Raw genomic sequence first — 12,921 nt, 5'->3', positions numbered from 1 at the left:
TAAATACTAGCAAGGAACAGGGAACTAGCCTCAGCATAGCCAGGCTATGACTAATTGTAGTATCAGTGAAACTGCTTTGTCAGGCTCTTTTGCCCTAAAGCATAACTATTTTTCCAGGGAAACCCTGTACAGCTTTATCTTGAAAGAAAGATATTCCTCTTGGGAATTCCTGTTCCTTTTTCTTTTTTATCTTTGATGATCATGTCGAAAGTCAGTGGTTACAAATTCTCTTTCTAAGGCTATTTCTAAGCAAGATGGGATCTGAACCACTTACTAACCTCCTCCTTCGATTTCTTGGACTACAAGCTAGAGATATTTTTTGCTGTTTATCCAACTTATAAGGAGATGGAACGATCATTGAAAAGAAGCCTTTGATTCCCTTCCAAAGTATTAGAGGAAAAACACAGAATATTCTTCTCTTAGTAATAAATTATATTTTAATAATGAATTCTAAAGATAATCCAGAATAATAAATGAGTAATATTTTATTGAGCATCTGTTATGCATTTAACTAGTCAGTATCATTTAAAAGAACTGTATGATATGATGCCCATTAGATTGTCTAACTGGAAAAAAAGAGTAACACTCATAAGATCAAGAATATATGTAAAAGATAGTATATAGTTTTTTCATTTGAAGAACATATTACAACAGAAAAAATTGTGAAGCAAAAATCACCTGTTTCCTTTCAATCCAGCACAATAAATATTTTTTATTTATTCAGTATTACTTTCCAGCCTTTTTACAATTTTGTGAAGGTTTTATCATTAATAGAAGGAATAGTTAGGATTGATCTGTTTTGTCACTTTTATTTTTATTATTTTGACCACCACTATATGCCAGGCAAAGTGCTAGGATATATTAGGAAGTGGCTGAAAATAAGATTTGACCAGTAAAATAGGAATAAACTGGGAATGCCCAGTTCCCATTACAATTTCTTGTAATTCATTGCCCATTATGTTAGTCTTTCTGAAGATACTGTAGCTACCACTGTCACCAGTGGATTGAACCAACCCTTGATTGTACAACTTCTCACTTATCAGTTAAAGCCTAGATTATCCTAAAGTGGTTTCCTGTTGTTGTTGTTGTTGTTGTTGTTGTTGTTGTTGTTGTTGTTTAATATGCTTTTAGGGGCCAAGAACTCTCCTTGGTATGTTCTTAGGAATACCATTAGTTTGCAGTGCATGTAAGGGCACTTGACAAATAGTTACCCATAACAAATCACAGGGAAAGTAAGTTCATTTAAGCAACATCTTGTTAACTATATAAACAAGTAACAAATTCCAAACAGTAAAGTTGTTATTAGTTTTAGTGTTACTTTATTTCAAACTGCTATAGAATAGGAAAATCCTGGTTTCACAAAAGCAGCTTTTCCATGCCCTCTGTGCTAAAGGGATCAGACTGTAAAACTAAAATGTCATTTCTCTCCTTTAAATATTGACTTTCTGTTAATTTTTTAAGACTCAATGCTACAGTCTTTTGCCTTCCAGGTCCATATATATCAAATATAAACTTAAACCCTTATTACTACTATTTTATTTACCAATAGTAAAGCAATTTATTGTGCTCTGATCTTAAAATCCAGTAGGGGGAGAACTATAGTGTCGGTGTATCAAGTATCTTGCAGTTTACAAATTTTTACATGCTATCTTATTTGTTGCTCATAATAACTTTTGATATGTGCAGTTATTATTTAACTTTTACAGATGATACTATATCGTAAAGGCCAATATTCCCACAAGTGTGAGTTTCAGAATTATTTTAGTGTATGCAAGGTACTTATTTAATTAATCATGTAATATTTTAATAATTAGAAAGATATATAACTATTAAAATATAAATATACCTATAAATATTAAAATGTATATAATAGCTGACTTACTATTTTACTGATATTGCTTAGCACAAGAGCTTAGCTAACTAAAAGAAGGTTGTCTTAAATGAGAACATAAGGACACAGGGAGGGGAACAACACTGGGGCCTGTCAGGGAGGGTGGGAGTAGTGGGTGTGGGGAGAATTTTAGGAAAAAAAGCTAATACATACTGGGCTTAATACTTCGGTTATGGGTTAATAGGTGCTGTAAACCATCATGGCGCACATTTACCTGTGTACCAAACCTGCACATCCTGCACATGAACCCCAGAACTTACAAATAAATAAAATAATTTAGTATATATAAAATAAAAATAATGGTTGTTTTAAAAGACAAAATTAGTAACTGTCAATGATAAGGTGGTTGTGATAAAAATAATGAAAGTGATATAAAAATAAAGTATAAAAAACACCTACATGCTATAATGGAAATAGACTTTAAGTACTAAGAGTTACTGAAATTTAAGACATGTTTATGTTCCTAGATCCACTGGAGAAAATGGCTTTATAGAAGAAATTTCTAGAAGTTCATTTACAGCTGCTTACTGTGTGCATGTCTATTTATATAAACTATACACATCCATCCATGAAGCTATTTTTATTGATACAGATCTATAATCTAAATTTAGGCATGAAGCTATATTTATAGATACATATATCTATAATCTGTAAATCAGCTAAACTAGATCCTTCTTCACACCTTTAAGAAATGTCCCGCTGGGCGCGGTGGCTCAAGCCTGTAATCCCAGCACTTTGGGAGGCCGAGGCGGGCGGATCACGAGGTCTAGAGATCGAGACCATCCTGGTCAACATGGTGAAACCCCGTCTCTACTAAAACTACAAAAAATTAGCTGGGCATGGTGGCACGTGCCTGTAATCCCAGCTACTCGGGAGGCTGAGGCAGGAGAATTGCCTGAACCCAGGAGGCGGAGGTTGCGGTGAGCCGAGATCGCGCCATTGCACTCCAGCCTGGGTAACAAGAGCGAAACTCCGTCTCAAAAAAAAAAAGAAATGTCCCTGTGTTACTTTTGCATGTATAAGTCTTAAAGTCTCTCCCAACCCATCTCTGATAATCTTTTAGTCTCTATAATCAATCTTTTAATCTGGTCTTTCTCACTCTCAAGTTCATCAAAATACCCCTTCTTTTAAAATATTTATTTAGAGTTTAACTGGGTTCTATTTCACAATGATATGAAGATCCTTCAGTTGTAATATCTGTGATGGGAGAGAAAATGCCCTTCAATTATGAAATTCTAGAATTCCGGTCCTCAAAATACAAATCCCTCTATTTAATTATAAAAGGCTAACTCACATACCAAGCTTTGCACTCTCTCTCTCGCACGCACTCTCTGTCTCTCTCTGAGGCATGACAGAGGGAAAAAAAATGTGTATTTCCACTATTGTTTGTGGAAAAAGAACTAATGTGCAGTAGCCTAATATGAACTGTAATATATGAACTGTAATAGTGCCAGTTTTTGAAACATAAAAATAGTAATGACTGACATCTAACGTTTCTGTAGCACTCTGAAGTTTCCAAAGAATTTTCACATATATTATGTTATCCTCACAGCTCCCTATGATACGATCGAGCTAGGTGGTGGTGGTGATGCTGATGTTATTTCTATTCAGTAGATTAGGAGAATAGTATTTAAGAGATTGAGTTAACTAAGTAGCAGAGTTGCAACTCTCTTACTTGAGTGTCAAGAATTTTTGACCCTGTGTATCTGTATTGGAAAAGGACAACTTACCTAACTATCCTAACTTGGGTAGACTACCCAGTATCCATCATTTTGATCCTTTTTCAAGAAATTTTCTGGTATAAGGACTCTTGAGTGGTCTTAACCTATCACAAAGTCAGTGTTCTGTAAAGATAACCAATATCACTTATCCTTATCTTTTTCTAAATTATCAATATGAAAACTAAGTAGATTGGTACAAAAGTGATGGCAAAAACCGCAATTGCTTTTGCACCAACCTAATATTTGGCATTCCGATATATAAATGAGCGCTTTGTGAGTTTGTTTAGCACTAATCAGTTTTTTGATTTCTGATTGTCTCTGGGTTAAACAGATGTTTTGACCATCAAGTTAAGCTTTCTTTCTCTTATTTTATCATCAATAGACTTTTATGGCATAAAAGACTTTTATGGCAGAGATCATTTATTAATTTCGCAGGCAATATGTTACCTACCAGCATTTGGGCCACTGGGCAAATTAACAATTTTAAGGCTTTGGCTTTCTTTAGAGGGAGAATAAAGCTGCTTCTTGGGTATGATGTATACAACTTTCTATTCAGAATAGTTTGCACTTATACAAATGGATATTCTCTTTTCCCACCCCTAGCCTTAGCGTTAGTAAAATAATACTTAAAGCTAAGAGCATTTATTAGAAAACTGAGAGATCACAGTTAACGTCTTCTAAGAATAGCTGTTTTGAAACATAGCATGTGGGTGAGCTATTAGGTGAGATGCTAATAATTGTTCCTGATTCAGGTTCAGTCACCTGTGGACTCTGCCACAATGTCCCCAGTAGAGAGAACAGCAGCCTGGGTTCTGAACAATGGGCAGTATGAAGAGGATGTGGAAGAAACTGAGCAAAATCAAGATGAAGCCAAGCATGCTGAGAAGGTAGAACCTAGTCCGCTTCATCTACTTACTGATCTCCAAATGATAGGCCACTAAAAGAATTATCTAGCTAAGAACATAAACTCCTCCCACCCCATCTTCACCTCTACCCCTTATATTAATCGTCCTATACATATCTCTGTAAAACAGATCTGTGGGGTGGGTGTGTGTGTGTGTGTGTGTGTGTGTGTGTGTGTGTGAATATACATGGAAAATGTTCATTTTGCTGGGGGGTGGCAGTTAGCTACTATTTTTCTTTTAATGTAGATGCCTTAATCAAGGGGATACTCTGCTATTCATTTCTAGTCATTTTAGGTAAGTATTTCGTGTATTTATAAACTTGTTGGTCTTCACCCAAGGACAAAATTACCCTAGGGCAAGACTTTTTTTTTTTTTTTTTTTTTCTTTTTTGAGGGGGGTTTTCCTTTATGTTCCCCAGGCTGGAGTGCAATGGCGCGATCTCGGCTCACCGCAACCTCCGCCTCCTGGGTTCAGGCAATTCTCCTGCCTCAGCCTCCTGAGTAGCTGGGATTATAGGCACGCGCCACCATGCCCAGCTAATTTTTTGTATTTTTAGCAGAGACGGGGTTTCACCATGTTGACCAGGATGGTCTCGATCTGTTGACCTCATGATCCACCCGCCTCGGCCTCCCAAAGTGCTGGGATTACAGGCTTGAGCCACCGCGCCCGGCCAAGACTTCTTTATCTTGGTAACAATTTGGTTTTGGTTTTAGTTTTTTTTTTACGTTTTCTGGATAACGAATGTATAGCTCTATAGATGACTGTTAAAAGGACATTATCTATTGTTTAGAGGTTGTTGTTTTTGTTTTTTAACAAAAAGTTGACATGGGGAAGAGAGGTTATTATCAAACAAGAACCTGGATATCATATATAGCATTTATATTGTTTGTCAACCAGACAATTAGCTTCTTTTTATCAGCATGATATTCCTGTGTACTCAAACCCCAGCCACAGCAACTACAGTACAGGAAAGGGCCATGTAACTAATTGAGTCACTGAGTTTATGTAAAGCTTCTTAGTGAGAACACAGACACGTATGTTCCAGCAAGCAGCACCAAATTGGGCAGGTGAGTCATATTGTGAAAATGGGCCAAGAAGCAATATTAATCGGCCCTGGAGAACATGTAGGCCTTTGTTTAGTGCTTGTGACTGGAAAGCAGCAATAACCTCTGCCATTAAAGTTTATTTATTGATTTAGGAGCTTAACATTATAGAAATGTTGCTTGTTCTCTTAAAGGGCTGATTCTAGTAGAACAAAGGAATGGCAGTCCGATGAGCTAAAACATGTCAGAGATCCTACAGTGCAGATAATGACGCAGAATCTTTTTCTCTTGTACACAACTGACTTTTGGCTTATTTTAAGTGATTTGTCAGACTTTAAAGTACTCCATCTGATTTTTGCCCACTTTCATTTGATGCCATCACAGATTGGATGTGGCTTGCAGTAATGGTAGCTTAGTGTAGAGGGAGATACATACATATGTAGAATTTGGAATGCCAAGTTAAGATTAAAAATGTAATTTTAGTAAGGAAGGCAATCCTCCATTAGCATTTATGTGAGTTGATAATTTTAAGAATATTAGGAACAGTATAGGGAATGACAGCACAGCCAGCATCTAGCTACATTGCTTAGGGTTTCTTTTGTTAAATAAATAAATAAATCACTAATTTCTAAAAGCAGTGTAACTCCAGTTTTTCTCTCCTTGCCTCCTCTGCCCTAGTATGAACAAGAAATTACTAAACTGAAGGAGCGCCTGAGAGTGTCCAGCCGGCGACTGGAGGAATATGAACGCCGCTTGCTGGTGCAGGAGCAGCAGATGCAGAAGCTGCTGCTGGAATACAAGGCCCGACTGGAGGACAGTGAGGAGCGGCTCCGAAGACAGCAGGAAGAGAAAGATAGCCAGATGAAAAGCATCATCAGCAGGTTAGACATCACCTGGCAGCAGATGTGGGCTAGTTAGGAAGACAAAGAATTAAGGAGATGATCCACAGAACCCTGAAGGAATGGCAGCAAAAGCCATTTTTATCCTTGTGGTACTCAGTACAAATGTGTTGATTGACTGTATCTCTTAAAATATCCTGAATATGAGACCTTGGCACTTCCTGTGAAGATAAAGATAATCTGTTTGTCTTTAACCATAACAATTAGAAAACATTAATGCTAGGTGGTTTACTTGAGAAATCTTAGAGGAAAACTGGGTTTTAAAAATGTAAATATCAGGCTGGGCATGGTGGCTCACACCTGTAATCCCAGCACTTTGGGAGGCCAAGGCAGGTGGATCACCTGAGTTCAGAAGTTTGAGACCAGCCTGACCAACATGGAGAAACCTCGTCTGTACTAAAAATACAAAAAATTAGCTGGGCATGGTGGCGCATACCTGTAATTCCAGCTACTTGGGAGGCTGAGGCAGGAGAATCACTTGAACCCAGAAGACGGAGGTTGCAGTGAGCCGAGATCACACCATTGCACTCCAGCCTGGGCAACAAGAGTGAAACTCCGTCTCAAAAAAAAAAAAAAAGTAAATATCCAATGCCTTAGACTAAATTAATCTTTCAAAATGAGTCCAGAAACATGGAAAGGAATTTTATGGGATATCTTTGGGGCCAGAGGACATCTTCTGAGAGTGCTACAGATGCCAAGGGAAAATAAGGGAGGGGTCAATTTTACCAAACACTTAACATAGCACTAGCCATAGGACACATACTTTTCTAAGCACTTTACACATAATAGTTTGTTTAATCTTTATCACAGCCTCCACTATGCATTGTTGTTATTCTCATTTTACAAATAAGCAACAAATTCATTAAGTCACTTGCCCAAGGTCACATAGTGATGCACCAGGATTTGAATCCAAGCAATCTGACTGCAGATTCCATGCTCATAACCACTATGCCTCAATATTTGTAAAGTGCTATGGACAGGTCAAGTAAACAACTGTTTGTTGTTTTAATAGTGTGGAGGTAATTGACAGTCTTTCTGAAAGGTGTTTAGGTAGACTGGCAGAATTAAACATCAGTGAGTTAAAATGGGAATGGCGGACAGAAAACAAACTAGACATTTAAGTGTATAGTACTCACTGAGGAAACGTAACTGTGCAAGGGAGGAGAAAGTGGGCCAGATTTAGGGTAACTTGAGATTAAGACAGGGTTGTTTGGTTTTTGTTGCTTGGTTTGATATTTTAAGGTGAAATAAGTTGTGCTCAGGAAGGAATCTGAGAGAGAAGAGGGAGGAAATGATTATGGGGTTACTGTCCAAAGGAGATGCAAAGGTATGGGATCCAGGCACAAGGAGAGAAATCAGCCTTAGATGTCTTCTTCCAAGGTGGCGGAGAAGAAAGAAAAGGTGGTTGCAGGTGTCTTATTAGGAAGGACAGAATATTGACTGTACTGAATTTTGAGTTTTCCTGTTCTCTACACTAGCTAGCCCTCTCTTTGAAGATGCTGATATTTCCTTCCTGCCACATTCTAGGCTAATGGCTGTGGAAGAGGAACTGAAGAAGGATCATGCTGAGATGCAAGCAGTTATTGATGCAAAGCAGAAAATAATCGATGCACAGGTAAGCAGGTTTTGAATCTAATAGAAGGCACTTGTTTATAACAACAATTATTTCCTGACTTCTCACCCTTGCAAATGCCAAGGCAGTTACCAGAAATGGGTCATTGAAAAGTTCTTGACATTATCTTTTGAAGACTAAATGAATGTCTGTGTGACCTCCATTACTTTTGCTTTCTTTCACTGGTGACAAGTCTGTTTACTCAGCAAAGCATTCGCGTGTTTATTGCAGTTGCTTGACACATCTCAACCTAGTGCATGATGGGGTTTGCTTCTTTCCTTATGGAAAGGAGGGCATTTTCTAAGGGAGTAATTGTGAAAAGTGCACTGCATGTGTCTGGCTTGTGACCTCCACTGACCATTGCTTGGCTGTGCTGTTCACGGTCTTGTCAGTCACGTCCACTGCCATCAACCTTTTGCCCCAGACAGTAATGGAATTGCCGGGGAAAGACAAGGTTGTAAAAAGGTACCTTTCCTTGTTATTGTTTTGGTTCAGGGTTTAGCATTGCTGCTTGGAATGTGCTTGGCTGCTCTTCTTTGTTGGTGCTGTGCTTAGAGAGCATCTTTTGATAAGACTTTAAAAAAAAGACAGGATTGTTGAAATCAGAACCTAGGCTTCTGCTCACTGTAGCTTATACCTGTGACACCAATGAGATAAAGGCTGCCAAGAGCACCTCATAGGGACACGTCAATGATTAGAGCAAAATCCAAGAGGCAGGAAATATTTCTAACTCCTTTTATTTTATTTTATCATTGCAAAATATGGTTGTATTTCTTAGAGTGAAACAAATAACAAAAAGCAGGTACAGTTTTGATAGTTTTGATAGTGGCTGATCTAGCCACTGAGTGTATTGCTTCCCTGAAGACAGCCTATCCAGGTTTGCATTTTTTCAACCTTAAATACCGTATCATATCCCTAAACTGTGAAAAAAAAAAAAGAGCAAGGATTTTATGCATAGATGGCCTACTCCCTTCTCTAGGTATCAGCTAGTAATCAACATATTTTAGAGCCCTCAGTATTCTTAAACATGTACTTAACAGTCTAGTTTCCTTACAGAGTCCATGTGAAATGGGATTTATTTTTCAACAAAATTGAGAGTGAGGCTGAAAGCACAGTCATGGAAAGAATGCTTCATGGGCCTCACACTTTAAACACACTAGACTTGGAAGTCAAGTGAGAGTTGTGATGATGCTCTCTCATCAGCACAGCTCCTTAAAATATGTTGAATTCTTGAATTCTATAGTTTCTGGATACATAGACATGCTGAGAATCAGAAGAAAGGTCTGTAGTAATTATCTTACTTGGTCCTTTGAAAGAAATCTTTTTAGATGTCCCCAGGATAGGTGAAGTAAGGGTAGTGGAGACGAAGCCATCTCACTATTCATACTACAAAAATTCATCCCAGAGACTTAAGAAAAACTGCCTGGATAAATAAGGCAATTGAGTCAGGAAAACTAATGTTGATAGATTTTCACTTTGGAAATTTTAATGTAACAATCTAAAGCAAGGAGAGTTCTATTAATAACCGCACCAGGAGAGATGGTAGTACTGAGATAGAACAGACTTTTTAAATAATTTCAACTGGTTTAAAAGTGTCAGCCTTGGCCAGGCAAGGTGGCTCACGCCTGTAATCCCAGCACTTTGGGAGGCTGAGGCAGGCGGATTGCTTGAGCTCAGGAGTTCAAGACCAGCCTGGGTAACATGATGAGACCCATCTCTACAAAAACTGCAAAAAATTAGTCAGACGTGGTGGTTCATGCCTGTAGTCCCAGCTACATGGGAGGCTGAGGTGGGAGGATAGCTTGAGGCCAGGAGGTCAAGGCTGTGGTGAACCATATTTGCGCCATTGCCCACCAGCCTGAGCAACAAAGTGAGACCCTGTCGTGAAAAAAAAAAAGTAATAGTCTTAAGCAGTGGGAGCTTGGGTGTGCCACAGTTGTGGTTCTGTACCCAGGCTGACAGGACAGCCTCATGATTAGCTCCTGAAGATTTCTACCGTATCCCCTAATTTGACATTAGGGCTAGGCAACTGAGTATAAAGCAGAAGTCACCTGCTAGGCATAGAAGGTAAAAGCCAGGGAGGGAATCTCATTGATTAGGGCTCAAATGCTCTGGAAAGTACAAACTTTCTCTTAATTAACCAGGAGGGTGTCATATGCAGGAATGGGAAAAATGTTATCCTCAAACTGTCAGACTGGTGGTCTGGCTAAGCTAGTTAATATTTTGAGTCTGTACTTCAAGACACTGGTTTTGAAATGGTTTGGTTCTCTGGACTATTTTGATACAATCAAGGGACCTTTCATAGATGAATATCCAGCTGCTTCCATTAACCACTCAACAGCAAGGACCACTCTCAACTAATGAATCAAATCATACTGGGATTGATTAAATATAGTAAATTGCCTACTCAAACACAGATGTTACTATATAATAAATTATTCTACCAGAGGCCCACTACGGATCCCTAAAGAATAGTTGGGATAAGCCACTCAACTATATTCGGAAAACCTCTGCACCGTGCATAGCACAAATCCTAAACACTGTAGTTAAATTTTAAAAAATTACAATGTCCTTAAAAGGAATGTTTCTCAATTCCAGGTGTTGGCTTACTGATACATTCAGATCTTATTATAACAAAAGACTTTAAATATCCTTTGGTGTTCTTTGTAATGAATGACTTTTATATCAGATCCTTTCTTTTGTAAGGATGAATCTTATCTCTTAAGTGAATGAGGGAGCAGAGCAGCTCTTCTGGCGTCATTTAATAGAATGAAGACATGTTTGGGGTGAAAGCTTCCCAGAGAAGTAACTCATAACTTTTATGTCAACACTTCCCAAAATACTACCAGCCAGGTGCCCAGTGAACTGGTTTTCATCTCTCTCAGTAGCCCTTTGCCCCCACCAGGAAAATCTTGTCCCTGAATTCAACCTCTGCTTCTCCCTGAGTCATTTCATGCTACAAAGCACAGGCCTGCATCCACCACTTTCTAACAGGAACTGCAAAAGGATGAGCACTCCTTTGGTGAGTTGCAGAAGCACCTGTCCTAGACTTTGTAGCTTCTCCATAAGGATCCTAGTGATGGTAATAAGGATCCATTTCTTAAATAGCAGACCAGAGAATGTGCCACCTTTCACCCCTGACCGTGAGGAGACACTGTGGCTCCAGAATCTCTCTATGTGACTCAGGTGGAGAACAGAGAAAAGCTTCCTCCTATGAGAAGCAAAGCAGCTGCCTAGTTACTGTTGCAAGTGATATCTCCGCTGTGTTAAATTACAGGTCATAAATGGAGATGAGATTATTCAAACAGGCAAGTAAACCCTGCGTCCGTTCTCTAGCTGAGCAGTTCCCAGCCCTGGCCCAGTGCACTGGCCTCCTACACATTCCAGCTCCTGCCATTCCCCACATGGAAATCCTTCCTGTCAGGCATGGACTAGATTGCTTTCCCTTACAATCCAGGCAGACTTTAAATGTCAGAGCATCTTTTGCCAACTGAACTTGACTTTCATAAGTCTCTAATTGATTTTTTTTTTACATTTTTGTTTTATTTTGAGAGGTTGGCAGTAGGAGGAATTACAAAGGAAATTTCTTTATGTGGAAACTTTCAGCTGTTTAGTAGGGGCGTTGTTTGGCATCAGTTGTTACCTTTTTAGGCAATAAGTAATTATAGTCATTCTTAGCCTTCTTTTTGACCCTTTAAAAATCAAATTTTTCATGAAGGACTGATTTATTTTTGGGTGAACCCTACAGAATCCTAATGTCCTTAGTATTGAGACTTTATAATTTAATCCCAATTCTGAAATATCTTTTCTTTAGTCATTCAAGAAATTATTAGTTACTCAGTTTAGAGATAGATCATTCCTAATAATGGGGGTGGAGGGGGGGGATATCATATTTAGCGCTTATCTCCTGTTTTCTAGTATTCACTGGCCAGTTCTTACCTACTGGCTTTTGAAAGATCTATATTTGTTATCCTAGTAAATGTCATTGGCTGTAATTTTTTAAATAATTTTTATTTTTAAAAAGCCTTGCAGCTCTTTAGTTTTGCGTGTCCTTAAAATGAATTACTTTCCCACAACAGAAAGCATCTTATACTAGATGAATGGCTCGTTAATCATTGATTTTGTATATCTTACCACATGGTTCTCCATCAGGGAAAGAAGGATTTTTTTTTTAGTGATAATGACAAGCAAGAGCTGGTATGTTGTTGTTTCTTTTTTTAATGTGCTTTTGAAACTGTGACAACCAGCACTGCTGTCTCACAGATCCTACTGTCCTGCCCCCAGGAAGCAGGAGAGTAAAGGGAAGTATTACTTGATGCCGTGGTGGTATGTGATTTTACCTAGATTTTCCGAGGGCCATGGTCTTCACTCTGCATGCTCCCAGCAGCATGTGTCCCAAAGTGCAGCACTACATGGCAGCCCTGGGTAGCTGCTGTTTTTATAGTAAGGAGCGGCACTAGCCATCAGCCCTGCTACCTCCTCTCTGAACTTTACCATGACTAAACTTTATCATGCTTTTCTCAGGGTCAATTTTAAAAACCCCTAGGGTCATAAAGTTCCTTTTGGCTTTGGGGTGGTTCCTCGTTTGTTATTTTCTTTTTAATTTTATAGGCATAGGTAAAGACTGTTTTCTGTGCTGTTTTATAAAAACTATGGACTTCATGTTAGAAAGGTTCTGAAATGATTTACTGAGCTGCTGAAGTTAAGATTAGGGTATCTTTCCTAATCTTTATAAGACTGATAACATTTTGATAAAATGATTTTATTAAAAAATTTTAGATAGTCCTATTTTCCTTTAGTTAGATTGCCTTTTTCCCCCCATTTTTTCCCCCTTGGTTTTTGCATGTGTA

General features: G+C 38.5%; 1 protein-coding gene across 8 annotated transcripts in view; it reads left to right on the top strand.

Moving 5' to 3' along the window:
* The window catches only part of RASAL2 (RAS protein activator like 2), a 371,400-nt gene that overhangs the window by 351,861 nt on the left and 6,618 nt on the right, over nt 1-12,921 (top strand). For 5 of the 8 annotated variants that reach the window (XM_032291298.1, XM_032291296.1, XM_032291302.1 and 2 more), the window contains 4 exons: nt 4,365-4,499; nt 6,239-6,441; nt 7,987-8,074; nt 11,349-11,379. In XM_032291298.1, the coding sequence (XP_032147189.1) occupies nt 4,365-4,499; nt 6,239-6,441; nt 7,987-8,074; nt 11,349-11,379 (457 nt within the window). The remainder of the gene's footprint in view (nt 1-4,364; nt 4,500-6,238; nt 6,442-7,986; nt 8,075-11,348; nt 11,380-12,921) is intronic. The other 3 variants (XM_032291299.1, XM_032291297.1, XM_032291304.1) reach the window with 1 other exon arrangement.

The sequence above is a fragment of the Sapajus apella genome, unplaced genomic scaffold (assembly GCF_009761245.1).
Source record: "Sapajus apella isolate SASKATOON/1434 unplaced genomic scaffold, GSC_monkey_1.0 scaffold25, whole genome shotgun sequence".
NCBI lineage: Eukaryota > Metazoa > Chordata > Mammalia > Primates > Cebidae > Sapajus > Sapajus apella.
The sequence above is the reverse complement of the archived record's forward strand: the minus strand, read 5'-3'. Positions and strand labels throughout refer to the sequence as shown.